This window comes from Chenopodium album, chromosome 10 (genome assembly GCF_948465745.1).
Source record: "Chenopodium album chromosome 10, dcCheAlbu1.1, whole genome shotgun sequence".
Classification (NCBI taxonomy): domain Eukaryota; kingdom Viridiplantae; phylum Streptophyta; class Magnoliopsida; order Caryophyllales; family Amaranthaceae; genus Chenopodium; species Chenopodium album.
In genome coordinates, this window is record NC_137843.1 from 4,342,462 (window position 1) to 4,361,991 (window position 19,530).

At 35.4% G+C, this 19,530-nt stretch overlaps 2 protein-coding genes across 2 annotated transcripts; both read left to right on the plus strand.

Moving 5' to 3' along the window:
- Positions 1-1,756: 1,756 nt before the first annotated feature.
- LOC145561998 (methylmalonate-semialdehyde dehydrogenase [acylating], mitochondrial-like) lies at positions 1,757-15,334 on the plus strand. The gene is made up of 20 exons (XM_081622144.1): positions 1,757-1,895; positions 2,932-3,485; positions 4,424-4,491; positions 4,660-4,734; positions 4,813-4,974; positions 5,052-5,130; positions 5,266-5,420; positions 6,091-6,154; positions 7,876-7,955; positions 8,182-8,247; positions 9,048-9,098; positions 11,173-11,324; positions 11,457-11,547; positions 11,758-11,838; positions 12,959-13,036; positions 13,139-13,174; positions 13,286-13,329; positions 13,585-13,663; positions 13,768-13,855; positions 14,406-15,334. Exons 2-20 carry the CDS (start codon positions 2,969-2,971, stop codon positions 14,804-14,806), a joined length of 2,367 nt encoding a protein of 788 aa, XP_081478270.1. The 5' UTR covers positions 1,757-1,895; positions 2,932-2,968; the 3' UTR covers positions 14,807-15,334.
- Positions 15,335-15,747: 413 nt separating this feature from the next.
- LOC145561999 (uncharacterized) lies at positions 15,748-18,986 on the plus strand. The gene is made up of 4 exons (XM_081622145.1): positions 15,748-16,199; positions 16,647-16,950; positions 17,665-17,715; positions 18,243-18,986. Exons 1-4 carry the CDS (start codon positions 15,904-15,906, stop codon positions 18,666-18,668), a joined length of 1,077 nt encoding a protein of 358 aa, XP_081478271.1. The 5' UTR covers positions 15,748-15,903; the 3' UTR covers positions 18,669-18,986.
- Positions 18,987-19,530: the final 544 nt, after the last annotated feature.

Here is a 19,530-nt window from a genome sequence, read left to right on the forward strand (position 1 = left end):
ACGGCCCTACCGCAAGGCCCAAAGACACATGGAACAAACTTGGAAGTTATTATCGGGTCGGGTGTAGGTTATTGTGTGTTGATGGATTTAGCCTCTTAGTAACTTTAGGTCGGACTTGTGTGTAAGAGATTTTCAACTCTAGTCAGAGCGCTACTACGTTAGAATCCTAAGTCAATATATTACATCTTTATAGATTATTTTATTATAGGTGAAAAGTGCTAATATGATTACGACTAATCTTGTAAATTCTACATATATTGATCAGATACATATTTTAATTTGAGAAGTTTTTTCAAAATCTAACAAACTACACTTATCTTAGTCATTACCAAAATTGTGTTTTGTTATGGTTGATGATGATCAATATGATGAGAGAAGTTATCAAGCTAAACTTGGTCTAGTGGTAAGTTTGTCACCTTACAACCAAAAGGTTGTGGGATCAAATTCCACTAGAGGCAATTTGGAGTGGGGATTCCCTTCCCCCCCACTCCCAAATTGTCTGACCCGCTAACCCGGGTTGGGTTGGACCTGTGAGAGGTTCCGACCCGATAGAGCCCTTCTCCGTACTGAAAATAAAAAAAATGATGAGATAAGTTAAAGATATTTGAGCAATTAGAGTTTCTTCTTGTGATGTATCAAAGAGAGGCCAAAATGAATGGCGTTTATTTCAACTCCCATGGCTTTAACTTAACTTTCAAAGACCATTTCATAAAGAATTCGATAGTTTTATCACTTTAAGTTTCTCATTAACACATGATTTCACTATTTTACTTTTTATTTTTAACCCTAATCACTCAACAAAATACTAAAAAGAGTAAATTGTGCATGATGTATAGTTTAGAAACAAAGAGTAACAACCATTACTCAATATGTAGGATGGATAAATATATGGACATTTTGTTAATTTTGCTAATATTTAAGGAAAATAACCTAGAAGATCTTAAATCACTTAATACCCACAAGATGATATTGGTAGTTCGATAGGATGTAACAAATTTCTACACTATTTTTATGATTTTAGGTTTTAAATATATCATTCGTTTCTTAATATTCGCAATAGTTTGTTTGACAAAATTGTCAATTACTTCGTATATATTGAAAAAAATTATGAAGTAATACAAAAGTCAAAATGTTGCAATTATTATGAAACGAAAATACTAATCATAGTTTATGACTTTCACATTGAGAGTGGTTAAGTCATAAATGAAAAATGGTAAGTAGTAAATCAAATTTTAGAGTGTAAAAATCACTCAGAGCACCAACATTGGATACTTTCCCATTCCTTTTCCATGCCTTTTGGTCTCCTTTTAGTCTCCTTTTAGTCTCCTCATGAATGCTGGTACTTGGGAAAGGTTACTTTTAGGGAAAGGAAATTGGAGTTTCTTTTCTATGGAAAGGAATGACTTCCTCAGCCCATGCGACATGCAACATGCAAGAATTAACAAAGCAGCAGTTCAACGACTATATTTCACAATCTCGTTTAATTAATGTGTCGGTTATTAATTATTATTAACAACATTAATAATAATTAAGTATATTAATAAATATATGTAAATTGAAAAGGGAATAAATGGTGGGGTATATGTAAGTAGGAGAGAGAAAGTGGAAAAGGATGAGTAAAAGGATGGAGATAGTGGGAAGTGATGTGGAGGAAAGAAAAGGTGATGTGTCAAGTGTAGGAAAGGAGAGAGAAAATGGGAAAGGATGAAAACATCCCCAACAATAATGATGCTCTCATACCCTAAAAAAAGAAAGGAAAAAAAAAAAAAAAAAAGTCTCACAAGTCACAAGTCACAAGTCAGTTCATTCTTCCTCAACTTCCAAATTGCCCTCTCTATTCTCTGTCCCGCTTCTTCCATTATCAGTCTTTTGTATGACTAATTTCTGATCATCAGGTAATAACTTTAATCTTCGTTACAATTACGAGTGCAAAACCATTAATATTTGCGACAGAATTATAGTTTTACCACATGAATATGCTACATTTAATATTCTTAATTGAGGGCTTTTGTGTTCTTCAAATTTGATGTTACGAATTTCTGCTGGGAAATTCTTCAATTGCCTTTTCCAATTCGAATTGATGTATTAAAAGTTAGAATCTTTATTCTGTTGTATTGCTTATTTACACACAGTAGAAATGTAATATTGATGCGCATTTGTTTGCTTGATTAATCATTGTAATTATATTCTGGGTAGTAAATGTTATGATTTTTGTGAGAATGTAATAAATATCATCACCATCAGTTGTATTATTAGTTTATTACCATCATTATCATTATTGTGGCCTTGTGGGCGACTTTTGAACTTTCTGATATAAATGGGGTTGCACCCTTGGAACCTTGTAATGGAGACAATGGAGTGGTACATGGTACTTTCTAGCTAGCCACACAATTGTTTTTTTCTTCATACGTGTGTGTGTTTGGGGGGCGGGGGCGGGGGTGAGGTGGGGGGACATAATGAAGGGCAGTCACTAGTCCAGTAGCCCTGATCATAGCATTTCATGACCAACTTTTATTTTGGTTGTGGAAGGAACATTTTAGTTATGTTCTCTGCACCTAAAGAAATTATTCTTGTTAGAATCAAACTGGAACAAAAAGAATTCAGTCTAGACCACACCAAAACAATGAACTTATTTTCGTGTATTGATTAAAAAATATTTGGAAAATACACATTGAGAAAAATTTAACAAGATCCTACAATCCCACATTATAATGTTTTTATCAAATAAATTAGTTTTAAAAACGATTAAAGTTAAGCGCAACTTAACTGTTGGCCCTCTGCCTATGACTCAGGGATGAAGTTGACTTTGCTTGTTGACTATTTTTTTTTTACTATAATTTCTCAAATGACGTGCTGGAGTTGTGGACTTATATGACTCTGTGGATGCTGCAGTGGGAAAAATTTCCTTTTGATATATGCCTATGTTTGCAGAATTTTGCATAAATCTTAATCATCCATGTAAAGGGCCATGGAGAGCGTTCAGCCAAATGTGATTTGCCCTCATCCACCTCGAACCTTCAAAGATAGAGAGGAACTTATTACATATGTTCGTGATTTTGGTGTGAGCCAGGGTTATGTGTTGACTATCAGGAAGTCTAAAAGAGACAGCAATGTTATCCTTGGCTGTGATAGAGGAGGAGGTCGTCGCAATAGACACAAGTCTGAGGCTCCTAAGCGCAAGAGAAAGGAAAACTCACGCCTCATAAACTGCCCTTTTGAGATCATTGGTAAAAAAGAAGAGGATGTTTGGGTGCTTAAGATTAGAAATGGAGAACACAACCATGAACCCTTAAAGGATATGTCAGAGCATAGATTTAGTCGTCGCTTCAATGAAGAAGAGGCTAGGCAAGTTAAGGAAATGATTGAAGCAGGTATAAAACCACGCCAAGTGCTTGAGACTCTGAAGCAAAGTAATCCACAACTTCAGTCCACCCCAAGGCATTTGTACAATCTCAAAACTAAAATTCGTGAAGGAAATTTCTCAGGTTCTACGCGATATTTTCTCATTGATATCTATGTTTTGTTGGTAGTTATGTCAAATGCACCTTGCACTTGGCAGCTCTCCTGGGCTTGACTTTTATGTCTGAATATAAGTTGATAACCTGCATGTTAAATTTTTTTGAGCTAGCTAATACTTATGCTTAATTTTTACAAGTGTCCAATGTCTGAAAATATGAGTCTGTTGGGGGTATTTTGTTGTTATCCTAGTGGACTGAGAGGTTTTGGCTTTTAAGTGTCTTCTATACTTTGTGCTTATTATTGTGTTATGACAATAACATTATCAACAACTGTATAGTGCTTCAGAGTTTTACAATGTTATATTAGGAAACAATGTTAAGAACGAGGGCGCATAAAGTGAAGGAAATCTGCAAGACTTTTGGGGTGAAGACATTGCATTAAGCATGCTCATTTATGCATTTGAGATGTTAACCTCTGAAGCATACCTATATCAAGAAACTTTTATTTTTAGTGTAGGTACTATGAGTTAATGTTGTTAGTCTGTTAGATATACAATTATGCTTATCATTGAAGTGAAAAAGCACAAGCTTATGTGATAAAGCACCCACGTGGTGTTGGTAATTTGCTAACAATTTTATTTTTTAAGTGATAATATGAGTAGATGATAGTGCTTTGTTGTATGGTAATTAGAATGGACGGTTTGACTTAGGCATGACAACATCACTACTATTTGTCCTTGATTTTTACTGCCGACAATGTGAAATATTTTTGTGATGATGCCTTTTGCCTTTGGCAATTTTTTTTGAAGGGGTGTGGTGAAGGAAGGTTTGTTGGTGCATTTGTTTGAATGGAAGATCAGCTATCTGATTTACAATGTGATTCATAGGCAAATCATAGCAGCATAATTCAGGCTTGTTGAAGCAAAGACTCCTATGAATCTTACCTTATTATTTTTTTGGAACAGAAAGAAGTTTTAAGTCATGGAGGCCTAATGCATCTTCTGTAGGCGCTTCCAGCGACAATGTCGAGCAAGTAAGGTCTCACACTCTCACTCTCACCATAAAATATATGCTACTGTGTGCGCTTATAAGCTTGTCATAAATGGTCATAGTTTCCACAAGCAACTGCTAAAACAAAGTAAAGAACGAAATTTGAAGGTGTGTATCTTACAGAAAGCATTTTCTACTCCAACATTTGCAGATGAAGGTATCCAATTTAATTGGTGGAAAATTTGTGGAATCACAAGGAGTTGTCTTTGTTGATGTTATCAATCCTGTGAGTGTACATTTTCTGCTCGTGTTGCCTTCAGTTTCTTGTAGCCAGTCATGGTGACTAACGTGCATCTTCAAGCAGGCAACTGAAGAGGTTGTGTCTCAAGTGCCTTCAACGACATTTGAAGAGTTTAAAGCTGCTGTTTTTTCAGCAAAAGAAGCTTTTCCTTTGTGGAAGAATACACCTGTTTTCACTCGACAGCGTATTATGATGAAACTCCAAGAGCTCATACACAGAGACAAAGTGAGGGTGCAAAATTTGTATGTTCGCTTTTTATTTTTATTGGATATTTAGTATTAATTATAAAGCTTCTTTTCCAGGAGAAGCTTGCCTTGATTATCAACACTGAACAGGGGAAGACAACAAAGAGTGCTCATGCTGATATCCTCCATTGGTTAGGTAAAGATTGTTATTTTGTTGCTTGAAAGAAAAGAATCACAACTCAGAACAGCTAATCTTCGTGTTTTTTTATTTTATTTTTATTTTATTTTATTTATTTTATTTTATTTTTTATTTTTATTTATATTCTTCTAGAGGTGGTTGAACATGCTTGTGAGATTACAACTGTACAATGGGGGGATTTTATGGCTAATGCTTCTAATGCGACTGATACGTACTCCATCAGGGAACCTCTAGGTGTTTGTGCTGGGATATGCAATTCTAACTTCTCCTCTATGGTCCCCTTGCGGGTATGTTTTCAGTATTTTATATTCTTCTTGCATTAGTTGCTCGTCTGTGATGAATAATTGGGTAAGCATCAATCTAGCTACTTGGATACACTTTGTGAAACTGATTTTCACTAAGCTGTGTTATATTAGGATAGACTTTATTCTTTACAGATATAGACAGCAGATGTTGAGGAGAGCATCCATCTGTTATGAAATTATAATAACTCAATAATCACAATTCAAGAAACATGAATCCTCGATTTTGTTTCAAGCTAGCAAAAACATTTAAAATTTTAGAAATGTTGAGTGCTGACTCTTGAGCTCGCAGACATTACTTCCCCCTCAAAGGATGTGCTTTTGCAAATAGTAACCATTTAGTTTACCTTAATTGTGCTTTTTTATTAGTTAATTGCTATAGAATTACGGATACCTAACATCCTTTAACTTAAAACTTGGTTATTTGAACATTTTATTCTCTTTTTTTTCATATCTTTTTTTAACTACGAATCTTATGATGATATCATATAAAAAACTTATTGACCTTTATCCCAATATTACTCTTCTCAGCTCCTTATTTGATCTTGCAAAACCTCTCACTTCACCATGTAAATATTAATCCAACATGCAACGAGTTTTGTTATCATGTCGAAATGTTGAGATTTTTCTTGAGCCATGTAGGATTTTTTTGCAGATGTTCTTAGTTGCAGTTACATGTGGGAATACATTTGTCCTAAAGCCATCTGAGAAAAATCCAGGTGATTTGTTGCTCTTCTGCATTGTTATTACATTGTAATATTTTTGAAATTCAAGTGGTTTGGATAGAAAGCTTATAGATTTGTGCTATATATCCAGTAGAGTAGGAAATTGGCAAAAAGCTGTTTCCGATGATGATATTTAAGTGTACTGTTATGGTTGTGAGATTATCGCCTCTCAAAAATCTTGGACATACACAGAACTACTTAATGAAATAATGGATCTCTTTTACTACTGACATCATGTATATTATTTTGGGCTTTTGAAACTTGATGAGTTGTAAATCTATCATAAGCTCTTAAGATGCTTTGCTTTATACACCTAACTGCGAACGATGTGATACTAAATTCAGGGTCATTAAAGTGGAGCATATGATTTCAATTTATAATGAATATTGTATATCCTATGGTTTCTAAAGATGCTTCCATTAGCTTCTTAGGGTCAACTTATATTATCTTATTTTAAATTATTTTGTAGCAAAAGAAGTTCAGATAATTCAGCCAAAATTGGTTCAGATGAAGCAAAAAAGATAAGTTCTATAGTGAAAGTAAGTTAAGATAATACAAGTTTAGATATAAAATAATTTGAAAAAAACAACGGAGTGGGTGTATTTGCCTGTTATTATGAGTCCTCAAGGGTATTCAAGAAGGAGATTAAGTTATCATTAGGTGAGGATAGGTCAAGGAGGGGATGTAGAGCTACCCTATTGATTTGGCTTTTGAGTTACATTAAGGGTGAGCCTGCCACTTTATGCAAAAATCTTGGATGACTCAGTAGTCACCAGGATGATACTGGATGGTTTCAGCGTGTTCTGTTTGCTGATGACATTGTTTTGGTGGATGAAAGAGGAAAAGATTTCCAAGGCTGAAAATGTTAGTATAAGTTAAGAGTACTGCTTACAATCTCAGTAATTGTGTTCAGAGATATGAGATTTCTTTTGCGACTATGGTGATCAGTAAAGGTTTTGGTAAGTTAGGATTGGTAGAGAGATGTACTTTAGAAGGACTGCTTGAGATAGCTTAAATATCTGAGGGTTCCAGAAGATACATAAAGCCACCACAACATATTGTGGAAACATATTGAATTCATTGGAAAGTATTTGCTGGTGGCTCAAGGCGAGCTTACTTTACAGTGCAAAGGGACCATGGAGCAAGTTTTGGTCATAAGTTACTAATTTTGATGATAGGGATGCTTCATTTTATTGGTGGCTATACTAGAAATTTAGGAATTGATTAGCTCATTAGGGCATATGGCTTTGACTTTTAGTACTGGAATGCTGAATGTGAGAGGCAACCAGCAAGGTTGGGGCACTGCAACAAAGAGTGACAAAAAAAATTGAGACTACGGCCAAGTGCTTCACTTGAGTTCTCAACAGGTACATGCCAATACTTGAAACGTATTTATGGCGCTCTAGGATATTATAGTGGACCTTTTTGGGGAGGTCTTTCCTCCTTTGGGTAATTTGGTGTTATAATCCTTATAGATTGTATGAAAAAATTCTTTTGCTCACCTTTTGAGTGCATTTTTACTCTCTGTTTCCAGAATACCCTTCTATCTACATTTTCTATCATCTTGATCTATCCACACCTTTCTTCACTACAAGTTACTGTTAGTTTACTATTATAAGGTGGCAGATAAATATTATCATTGGATGCTTGGTATTGTCTGTAATCCCAGTCATAGACTAGTGTTAGATACATTCTTGCATTTTGTTTTATCCTAGGTGCTTCAATGAAGCTTGCAGCATTGGCCATAGAGGCAGGCTTTCCTAATGGAGTCTTAAATATTGTTCATGGAGGCAATGTAAGCTTCCCCCCCCCCCCCCCTCTCTCTCTCTCTCTCTCTCTCTCTCTCTCTCTCTGTATATAACTATACTTGGCAGGTTGTGACGCCAATAAAGGTCATCATGATAACTATTTCGGTTTATGTGTGCCCTAGTTATTTATATTTCCTTTGATTACATATTTTGATTTCCTGATTTGGGTTCTTTAAACTAACCCAATTACTTGATGAAAAATTACTTGAACAGGACATCGTTAATTATGTATGTGATGATGACGATATAAAAGCCATATCATGTGTTGGCGCCTATAAGGTAATTTATTTCCTTAATGTTTGAGTAATGACTTCATTGGTTGTTTCAAGTTTCTCAGAATATCAGCAAATTCTGATAAGATGTTATAATTCAACATTAGTTTTTTCAGCTTTGAAGTGCCTGTATCTATTCACTGACCTCTTTGTGACATGCAACAAGATATTCTGTTCTTCCCTAGAGATATCATAGGTTATTATTCTTCTTTTTAATATTAGATGATGGGAAATTATGAGTTGGAATATGTGGTTTTATGAATCATTGTCCAGAACTCCAGAAGGTTTTTATTTGGTGTGTGTGTTTGTGATGACTGTGACTTTTGTGACTTGTGATCAAATAAATTCTGCTAGAAGTATTAATTGTCCAAATGGTTGTATTGTTAGCTTTTCCTAATTTGAATAATGACTCCGAAGTCTTAATCCATTTGTGTAATCAAAGAACAGTGTAAGGCTTTATACAGAAGTCAAACGTCTTACAACCAATCAGAGGAAAGACAGTTAGCAGTCTTAGAAATCTTCCTAAAATATATAAAGACAGCTACTACACAATCATAGCATATAATTGTACTATAATAACGGCTGGCAGAAAATACAGAAACACATGCTGACATGCACATATTATTGGAATCCTTGGCTGGGCTTGACTGCATCAAAGTTGTGACTAGCTTCTATACTTCTGTAGACTCTTATTGTTACAACCTCTATGACTTCTGTCTAATGTTCATTCTGCTTCTGCTACTCATTCAGTACATGTATTACATGTTTATTTACTACTCTTTTCTTTATAATTATCTTTTGTCTTAGGATTGTATGGACATATATGCTAAAGCAACTGTCAGAGGGAAACGTGTTGAGGTAAAAATTTCAACCTATATCTTAGCAAGTTATTTTTGTACTTGTCCACTCATCATTTTACTGTTGAAATGTATCATATAAATAACAATATACGAAGTACTTCGTAAGATTAACCTCTGTGTTACTGATTACTGAATCTAAGATGGCGAGTTTTCTTGGTCCAGGACATATCTGGTAACTTAATTTGTTTGTGTAGTGGTTTATTGATTTGTTACTTGTTAGAAATTGGATGTTGTGTATCACTCCCTTTGATTTAAAGTTCTCACTCATTTGGTTTGGGCACATTTATTGAGGGAGTACAAGGTGGGTCATGTGTTTAAAAAATAAAGGGAAATTCTCACCGGTAACACCCAACTTCCGTTTTTTCTCAATGGTAGAATGCAAAATTTTGGATTATCAATGGTAACATTAATGAAACTTTTACCTAAGTCCTTAACCATGGTTACCATGTTAAGTGGAAAATTAGCTGCAAAATGACTTAATTGCCCCTATTTATTTCCCTTAACCACTTATGTCTAATCAAATAACTTCAGGGCTTCATCTTCCTCTTCACTCCTTATTTCGAACTTCACCAGAGATATTCATCAGTTCTAGGGAAAATTTTCACGGAAAAAACACTACACAAATTTCTAGGGTTTGCAATCAATTTCTGGGATTACATAGGGAGCGATTGTCATCGGTTTTTTTGGGGATTCTCTGGGTTATTGAAGCAAAATTCTCATCGGCGAGTTCAATTTCGTAGAAAATTGGTTCGACATTTGTGGCGCTATCGTTCGAGTTTATTCTTCACCTCTGTTTTGGATTCCAATATTTGATTAGAATTTTTTGATCGAATATTCTTTCATATACTATGCTATCTTACATTTGCAGACTCAAATTGATCAGTCAAATATTCTGGTATACTAATTGCCAGTCAGCTTGCAAATTCTGTTGTCAATCTAGCTGGAAAACAATTGGGTATTGCCGCAGATCACAGTGACTCATTCCCTATAGCCGACCTCCTGTCTCAAGAACCTTTCGCTGGAGCATTTTGTTTTGCCATGGAAGTATTAAGAGAAATTGAGAAGAAGAAGAAGAAGGAGTACGAATAGAATTGGGGGTTTAGGGTTTATATAAAGGGGTAATTGATTAAGGAGGGAAAGCAGTACATAACTTTGGAGGGAAGTGATTATTTAGAAGGGTAGGTTTGTAATTGTGTTATTATTAAACCATGGTTAGTCAATAATTAGGTAAAAGTTTCATTAATGTTACCCGTAAATTAGTGTTACTAATTGGTGATTACCAATGATAATCCAAAATTTTGCATTCTACTGTGAGAAAAAACAAAAGTTGGGTGTTACCGGTGAGAATTTCCCAAAAATAAAAAATAAAACAGGATGAGTATTGTGCAATAAATTAAAATGGCAAAATTGGGTGAGTATTTTGCAATGAAGGAAGTATCTTGACTGTCTATCTAATTAATTAAAGAAAGATGCTCAGAAAATTCATGGCAACAGTTGACTGCAGATTTACATAAAATGATCTGAATAACGGACAGAATTAAATGCTATGAAATTGGATAAAGCATAGTTCGGATGGAAATTATCTCTTCTGCTAACCACTGAAAATGGATCTTATTAGACTTCCACAAACATTATCCAAACCTCTAGCTTTTATCCTGACACTGCATTTTGTTCAAAAAAATTGGGTTGATTAGATGATTGACACTTGTATGAGTTATATCACCATCTAATATATACAAGCACAATTCCTAAAACTAGTGCTGGGCATACTCTATTATTAGTAATATTTTAAACATTGGACTTTATACTTGTCTTCTTTTTCTTACATTCCTTTATCTTTGAAAATGTTATATTGTGAGCCATTAGGCAACAATCTCGAAGTTAGTTTTGACTAGTTTGGGTAAGACTTCATAAATTCTCGGGTTTATGGTTAAATAAAAAAATTTTAATTTATTATTTAAGTTGAATATAGTGTGCTCTCTGCAGTTCTGAAGGCAGAGATCTTATAATGTGCTTGTGAATTGTTATCGAATCTTGACTCTTCTTTCCACTGTTTTCCCATCTTTATGTAGGTCAATTCAGGGTCCAAAAATCAGGCTGTTGTCATGCCTGATGCATGCATGGATGCTACGCTTGTTGCTTTGGTTGCTTCTGGATTTGTTGCTGCAGGAGATCCCTACATGTCACTCAGCTCAGTGATTTTTGTTGGAAACGCTACACCATGGTTTTGAAGCATTAATATTTTGTTTAATTTATCTTTGTTCGTAGCATATATGATATATCTAGTTAGGCCAATGGCATAACATTCTTGAGCCAAAACATGACATACTGATGCAGGATTGCTGGAACATTTCAGGGAGAAAGAACTTGTCAAACGTGCTAAAACCCTAACAGTATCTGGAGGAACAGATACAGGAGCAGATGTGGGTCCAGTACTCAGCAAGGAGGTACGAACAAGTACTTGTTATGCATGTTTACCTGTGGTTTGACTTCCTCTATATAAGTTGATATTTGTCACATTTAATCAACTTGTCTATTTTTTTGGTATTTAACCTCACTATTCTGATGTCTACAAATTTTATTGACTTCACTTTTATTAACTTTATTCTATCCTCCTGTCACCCCTGTCAGACCAATGTGCTTGCGTAATGTTGCAGGTGAAGGATGGAATATGTAGATCAGTACAAACTGCTGTTGAAAGTGGTGCTAGACTTATTCTTGATGGAAGGGACATCATGGTACTGTCCCCATATTGTTTTGGGCTGATAATATTCTAAGCTTGCATCTTCATCTTTGAAATATAAAGTTCTGTTCTGTAAATAAATGGATAAAGTACTTCAAGGCAGGCTCTACCGTAATAAGCCTCGTGTTGGTAAGTATTGGCTACTTAGAGTCGAAAAAACGTAAACAAATATGTGTTTGGACTTTGAATGGATGTGGCAAGTCGCTTTAATGGATGATATTATCAAATCAGGTAAAACAACCTTTTCTGCCACAACCACTCTATTCTTTCCCAAAACCCCTAACCTTGGAATAACCGAATAACAACAATGAAGAAAATGGAGGAGGGAAAATATGCATATGCTGGCAGCCTGGCATGAATTTGTTGTGGATGCTATAGTCTACATGAAGTGTTGTATACTTTATGGTCTTGGTACCTTTCATTTGAATCTGCACATATATTAATTCAAAAGAATTTTGGATTTTCAGGGAATAGGGACGTTTGTGAATTCTTTCCTCAGTGATTTAAGACTTGGCTGCATGAAAAGATGTTTGCACAGTCTCTATATTCAAACTACTCTCATCAAGATCTTAGTAGTTTTACTTTCTAGTATAACTCTCTTTTCTTTCTTGCCCCCCTTTCTCCTTGTAGTGTAGCGCTTTCATTTACCTTCATCAAGATCAATCACATAAATGCCAACATCTATTCTCATTATCTGCTTTCATATACTAGATATGGAAACAATGAAATCTCAATTTGCAGTTGTGTGCTTATCTTTGACTCGGTTAATTGGGGGATAGGTTGGTGTTGTACATGTACTGCTCTGAAGCATGCCTCAGTGAACATCTGCTGATTTTATTTTATCGTTAACCAACTACAATATTTATTCTACCTCATTTCTGCTCCTCCTTGTGCCCCATTTCCATTCGGTGACTGAGTTCATTGTTGATTCCTGAAGCTGTCCTGTATTGATGAGTGTCAATTTGAGTTGAGGGAATATGCTGCATATATCTTGAGTGTACAATTGCTTTTAATGAGTCACATGCTTACATCTAACTGTTACTAATCTTTATCGGGATCACTGTATAGTGTTTACAGTCTTTCTGAAGAATTGTAAATTTTTTTGTTGTTCCCAGGTTCCAGGATATGAGGGTGGAAATTTTGTTGGACCGACTATCTTGAGTGACGTCACAACTAGTATGGAGTGTTTTAAGGTGCCTCTATCATTGCACCCTCCTCTATGCTAATTGTGTTAAATTAAGAATTGCTATTTGGGTTTTCATTTATATAATAGTATTCAATTTTTTCATTTCCAGGAAGATATTTTTGGACCAGTATTGCTATGTACACAGGTGACATTTGGTGACTTAAAAATCTTTCTTCTCCCTCAATCTTCCCACCTGCTACGGAGTAATAAGGGTATTACCTTTTCTTTGTGGCATTTCAAATTTGTTTGAATGCAGGTCCACAGTTTAGAAGATGCCGTAGCCATCATCAACCGGCACAAGTACTTCTCAGCTCTCTTTTGCATTATCAGCTTTTATTGAAGTTTGGGTTTTCCAGTTTAGTTTCACTATTTGGTTTTTCCAGCTTTTATTGAAGATGGTTTGCTTTATGTCTGGATTTATATTTGATACCTAGTAATTCAAAGTAGTTATCTGATGTTTGCATCTTGATGGAGGCTCTGAGGCAGAAACTTTTAAAGATATAGCTCAGTATATTGTTAAAGCTCTTCATCCAAAGTATTGTTTGCCTCGTTTAGGTTTGGGAATGGAGCATCTATTTTTACTACATCTGGTATTGCGGCAAGGAAGTTTCAGAATATGGTTGAAGTAGGGTTGGTAAGCTCCTGTCTTATTTGTGAAACCAAAATCGGCCTGCTTAATGTTCCTGTTCCTTGGCCATTGCCAAATTTACCTGCTAAAATGCTCTATGATTGGCTCAGATTGGGATCAATGTTCCTGTTCCGTTTCCATTGACAAATTCTTCAGCTGGATCAACAGAATCCTATGCAGGCAATATCAATTTTCATGGTTTCTATCTGTCTTTTTTCCTTCACCCTTTCCCCACATTCTCTTTCCCCCTTGTATTATTTACACCGCACTCTTCTACCCCCATCCCTTACATCTGATGTGAATGCACTAGTATATATAACTAAGTTTGTGTTTGGGTCATAGGTAACAGTTTAAACTGAAATTTCTTTTCAATGGAAATTTTGGTTTCAAAGTACATTTCCTTTGTTTGATTTCTTCATGGAATATTAGCTGAAAAAGGAAAAATAGAAACTAAGGGGGAGAGGATGGAAGGGAGAAGAGAAAGGTGAGGCTATGGAGGATTATATTGCATTTCTTACACGAGGAAAATATTTTCAACCACTGAAATAAACAACCTAATAATATTAATTTTCACCCCTTAAAAAACCCAAGGAAAAAAAAAAAAAAAAAAAAAAAAAAAAAAACTAGTTCTCGACTTGTCGTGTAAAAGGAAAATCTATATTTTTGTATGCTAAGCTCCTTAGGCTGCTCTCAGACTACATAACTGATGCATTTTTTGTTTTTTTTCAACTTTAATAAAAAAATGTAGGGAAAGCAGGTATTCATTTCTATACACAGGTGAAGATAGTTGCACAACAATGGAGGGACCTAACCTCCAAAGGAATCTTATCAAGCAAAACCTTGACATCTGAGGAGGGGGCATCAAATCAAGCTGACCTTCCAGTGACCGTGTCTTCATCATCAGATACAGATTCTTTCAGCCATGAATCCTCGGATTCAGTCCCAAAATCATCACGAGAAATTACAGATCTGAAAAGGCCAGCAAATGGACCTTCCATTGAAAATAACCTGTCCTGCACTGCAACATCAATGTCATTTGCTAGCACATCTGGAGTGAATATACCTCAAACATCTACATTCACTGAGGTGTATCCCTCCACAACTCAGGGCCTCGACAATCTTGCCATGGATTTAAATGCAGAGAGATGAAATTTGTCCATGGAGTCTCACAGGAATAATCTAGACCCACAGTTGCTTGTTACTTCTGAGAGTAGTTACATGTCAATGGTATCGCATGAGATGGGACTTATTTATGAATCTGAAAGAGCTTATACAGCTGCACCTACAATTTCTGAGCAAATGTCTATACCTACAATGAGTGTGAAGATTGAACCAACTCCGAGATTGTCACATATGCCTGCAATGCCCCAAAGGGCTTGTGATCACCCTATGGTTGGGGATACTAGTCATGAGACTCATGACCAAGCACCATCATCGGTATTACCTACAATAGAGAGTGTGATGATTGAACCAGCAAATCAGAGGTTGTCATATGTGCCTACAATGCCCCAAAGGGCTTGTGATCTAAACCCTGTGGTTGGGGATACTAGTCATGACCAAGCCCCATCATCGGTATTGCCCACTTGTGAAAGAACAAACTTTTAGCATTAGGCGTTCAGCTTCATAGATTGTGTAGAACAGGTGACTTGACATTAGATTTTATTGTTGATTTCTTAACCTAGTTATTCACAGAAATTGAACGTCCTTCTTGGGTGAAAGGGAGAGGACTGGGCTTTGGTAACAATTATTAAACGCTGATTATCATGTTGCCATCTCCCAGAGTCCCAGTCTCCCACCATTGCTGTCCGAACACACCATAACTGTATATCTTATCACCTTGTTTTGATTTGAGTAATGGTACCCACTCTTAGGGTTTTTATCTTAGAAGAAAACACGTGAGATATGAAAATATGATCATTGACTCATTTTCTCATTGAAACATTTTTCTATCAACCAAATATATCAATCTCTATGTATACCCAATAAGTTAAGTTCAGTCATTTTTGTATTGATTCAATTAAAACAAATGGTGTTCAATTTTCCATTGGTATTAAAGAGTAGCTTATATTTTGCCAAATCACGTCATATTGTAGGGGATGCACAATATTCATTGTATATACACTTTTATCATTTTATTTGAATTACGCAAGTGTTACTTTGTACTTCGTATTAGAAAGTGAGTGACTAAAACAGTTTATTCTCCTGGAGAAAGAAAGAGGAAAGTCAGATTATAGTGATTTGGTAAGATGCAATGCACAAGCTCAAACTGGTATTCCACTTCCTACAAACTTCAAGGAGCAAATTTAGCCCCTAATATAAAAACATCAAATTACCAAACAAGAATACAAAGAATAAAAGCTCGTCATAATCTTAAAAATGGCAGCATTTGCTTACTCACTGAATCAACTCGTTCACCACCAACTGCAAAATCAATCACCAGCACTTCCAACCCATTTGTGAAGCATTGCGTAAAGCTCCGCCAGAGCTCGTCTTATCGTCACTCTCATGGTTCTGTGCTTGTAGTTGGCTCTACCCTTATCAGGTAAATCTTCTTCAATCAATTTTCAAATTTCCTCTGTTTTTTAGGGTTGTAATTCTGTGTAAGTCATGGTTTTTTTTTTTGTTTTTTTTGTTTTTTTTTTTTTTTTTCTGGGTTTGATTGAATTTGATTTGGAATTTGCAAGTTTTGAAATGGGTACTTCTAATTTTGTTCAATTTGTTCCTATTATGAACTGAATTTTAAATTTCATTAAGTTTGGTATAATTGTGTTTTGTTGAATTTGACCTGAAATTTGCAGCTTTTGAAATGGGTAATTCTTACAGTATTTATTCAATTGTTGTTATTATGAATGAATTATGCGATTGTTACATTCTTTGTAACTAAGTGGAAAGATATTTGTTATTGATTAATGCAAGTGCTTATTTGTTCAAATTAGACCAATTTTAGTGGCCTGGTTTTGTTGAAAATTTTCTAATTTTATGTATACAGGGAAATTCACGAGTTTTTTGAGCTGAAACAAGAGCAACCTATGCCATTAGAATGTCTATTTGTGCTTGATAAAGCTGAAATTCCTGAAGGATTATGTGATATTCCTGGAGAGAGAGTGTATGTGAGCTCTTTGGTGATGAAAAAGCTTTCTGGGGTTCAGTCAACTGAATCAATTGAAGTTATAGCTCTCATGAAGATGCCTGATTGTTTTACGGATTTGAGTGATAATCATCTCGAGGTGGATTGTACAAGATGGTTTTGTTGTGCCGGTACTCATCGAATTCTAGTCCTTGAAGGGATTCAGGTTTTGCTTTGGTGCTTGCTCTCTTAGTTTGTTTACTAGGGTAACTTTTTGATGCACTTGGAGCCTTTGAAATATCTACATCCTCCTCCAATAATGAAATGTGTTAAATTCCACCTCATTTTTTTGTCCTGGTTAAGTCATTAGATAATTTTTACTATCGGCTAGAATCATTCATCAAGAATTAAACTGTCTTTTAAGTTTCAAAACTGTCATATGTCAAAATAAATTACTCAAGAACTGGGATTTTGGTGAGCCAGTTGGTGTATATATTTGATGTAAAAATATATACGAGTAGTTGAATTTTTAGAGTTTCTTGATGTGCATATGGTATAAGAATGAGAGCAACCTACTATCAACCCTGTTTCAAGTACTGCAATAATGGATTGAGATTTCGCTGTTTTTTTTTTCCTTTATATTTCTGCCATTTCAAATCTATCAAACTTTTACCTTAGTACTACCTCCGTTTCATATTATTTGCAAATTTGAGATATTATTTGTGAGAGATAAAATATTCCAAAGTTGCAAATAATATGAAACGGAGGTAGTTTATCAATTGATGATCTATATAATAGTGTGTCTGGCTTGGTGTGTATACTTAAGTTTTCCTGCGTGGTGCCTTTTCTTGGTATTACCATTCAATCTATCAAGTGTAATGTGCAGTTTTCACTGTTTGACTACCTGGTCTGAACTTCTGTAACTTGATGGTTGATGCAGGATCCAGGGAACCTTGGTACATTGCTTAGATCGGCCCTGGCATTCAAATGGGTAAGTGACTATACATCATTATGTGCTTCTAACTTTACCTCTTATGTATGGTTGCCAAAGGTTTAATTGTTGTAAAGAAGAATAAAGAAAAATTGTGAATATTATATAAATTTCCAGTTTACCTGTGCGAAAATTGTGAATATAGATTTCCAGTTTACCTATTATCAACCCTGTTTCATAATTTCACAGTGCATGTAATTAGCAACGTCCGCTTCACACTTTATAGATGTAGCATGTAGCTGGTCATGAATAGTTTTCATTGGTCATGCCAAAGTAATGAAATTGCAATTGAAAAACCAACCCGCTTTTATCATTTTAAGATTTCCAGTTTACCTGAACATATGTGCAGTATTCAGAATTTTTATTCTTTGCTTAGATTGTAGATTTGGGACCGAAATACTACAGAACCTTTTGTACTTCTTCTACTTTAAGTAGGAAAAAAGGAACTACAGCATTTAGTTATCAACCTATAGAAGAACATATGTAAACATTTGTTTTCATGTTTAACAGAATGGTGTTTCCTGCAGAATGGAGTTTTCCTGCTTCCTGGATGCTGTGATCCTTTCAATGAGAAGGCAATCAGGGCTAGCAGAGGTGCTCCATTTCAGCTTCCCCTAGTTTCGGGAAATTGGGCACATCTTGAAGCTTTTAGCAATGAAGTTCAAGTGAAGATGTTTGCTGGTCACCCTGCCAGTAGCAATGGATCTAAGCCTGTTCATAAGTTGTCCCAAAAGCTTGCACATTCTCTGGCTGATACGCCATTATGTTTAGTTTTAGGCAGCGAGGGTAGTGGTCTTACGGAGAGAGCAAGGGAATTCTGTGAACTGGTAAGCATACCAATGGCTGATAATTTTGAATCTCTTAATGTCGCAGTGGCAGGTGGAATATTTATGTTTATGCTACAATCTGAGTTAAGAGGACGCCCAGACTTGATTTCAGATGCAAGTCTCTAGTAGACCCAGGAAGTATAAATGGAGTGTTGTGAGACATGGTGAAATGTCTCACAACTATTAAAATAACATAAAAGTACAAGGAAGAGAGAGAAAGGAGGAGAGAGATAGGAAGAGTGAAAAAGGTGGTGTGGGCCCCTCCAAAACTTTTCAGACATGTATCCCGTGTAAAAACGGACAAAAAATTATGGGGACTATTACCACTGAGTTTATATTTTGTTCCACTAAAACTCCAGTGGAGCTTTTTGAAGTACCACTGAGAGTGTATTTTTTGTACCACTGAAACTCTAGTGATATTATTTGATAAATCAATGAGAGAAGTTTAAACTGACGCCTGAAATGCCTATATTACCCTTGTGTGACATGATTTTATTGTCTCACAACCCTCCGTTTGGAAGCCCTCCTAGTAGACCGGTGCCTTAGTTCCACATGCGCAACTCAGAGTAACTGAGTAAGTGAGAGAGAGAAGGCATAAATGAGTAATCTATATTGTAGAAATTTTTTTGTAAAATCATGTTATATACTTTAGGGTTTATAACTGAAGATTATTACTTAGTAAATGTTGAAAGTAATTGTGATCCATGAGTTAAACAACATGACTACTTTCATTGATTGATTTGCCATGGTCTTTGGTATACAAAGATGCTCTTCAGTCTTCATTATAGGGGCACTTCCACCAATGATTGATCACCAATTCAAGTACGTCTTATAAACATCTAAAGATGTGTTGAAAAATTACTCGGTAAAACCATTGTGCTTCGTATTGTATTATGAAGGAAATTTTGCAAATTGCAGCCATTTAAAGTTCGTATTTTGCAAATTGCAGCCATTTAAAAAAAAATGCAAATTGCAGCCCAAAAGTTCG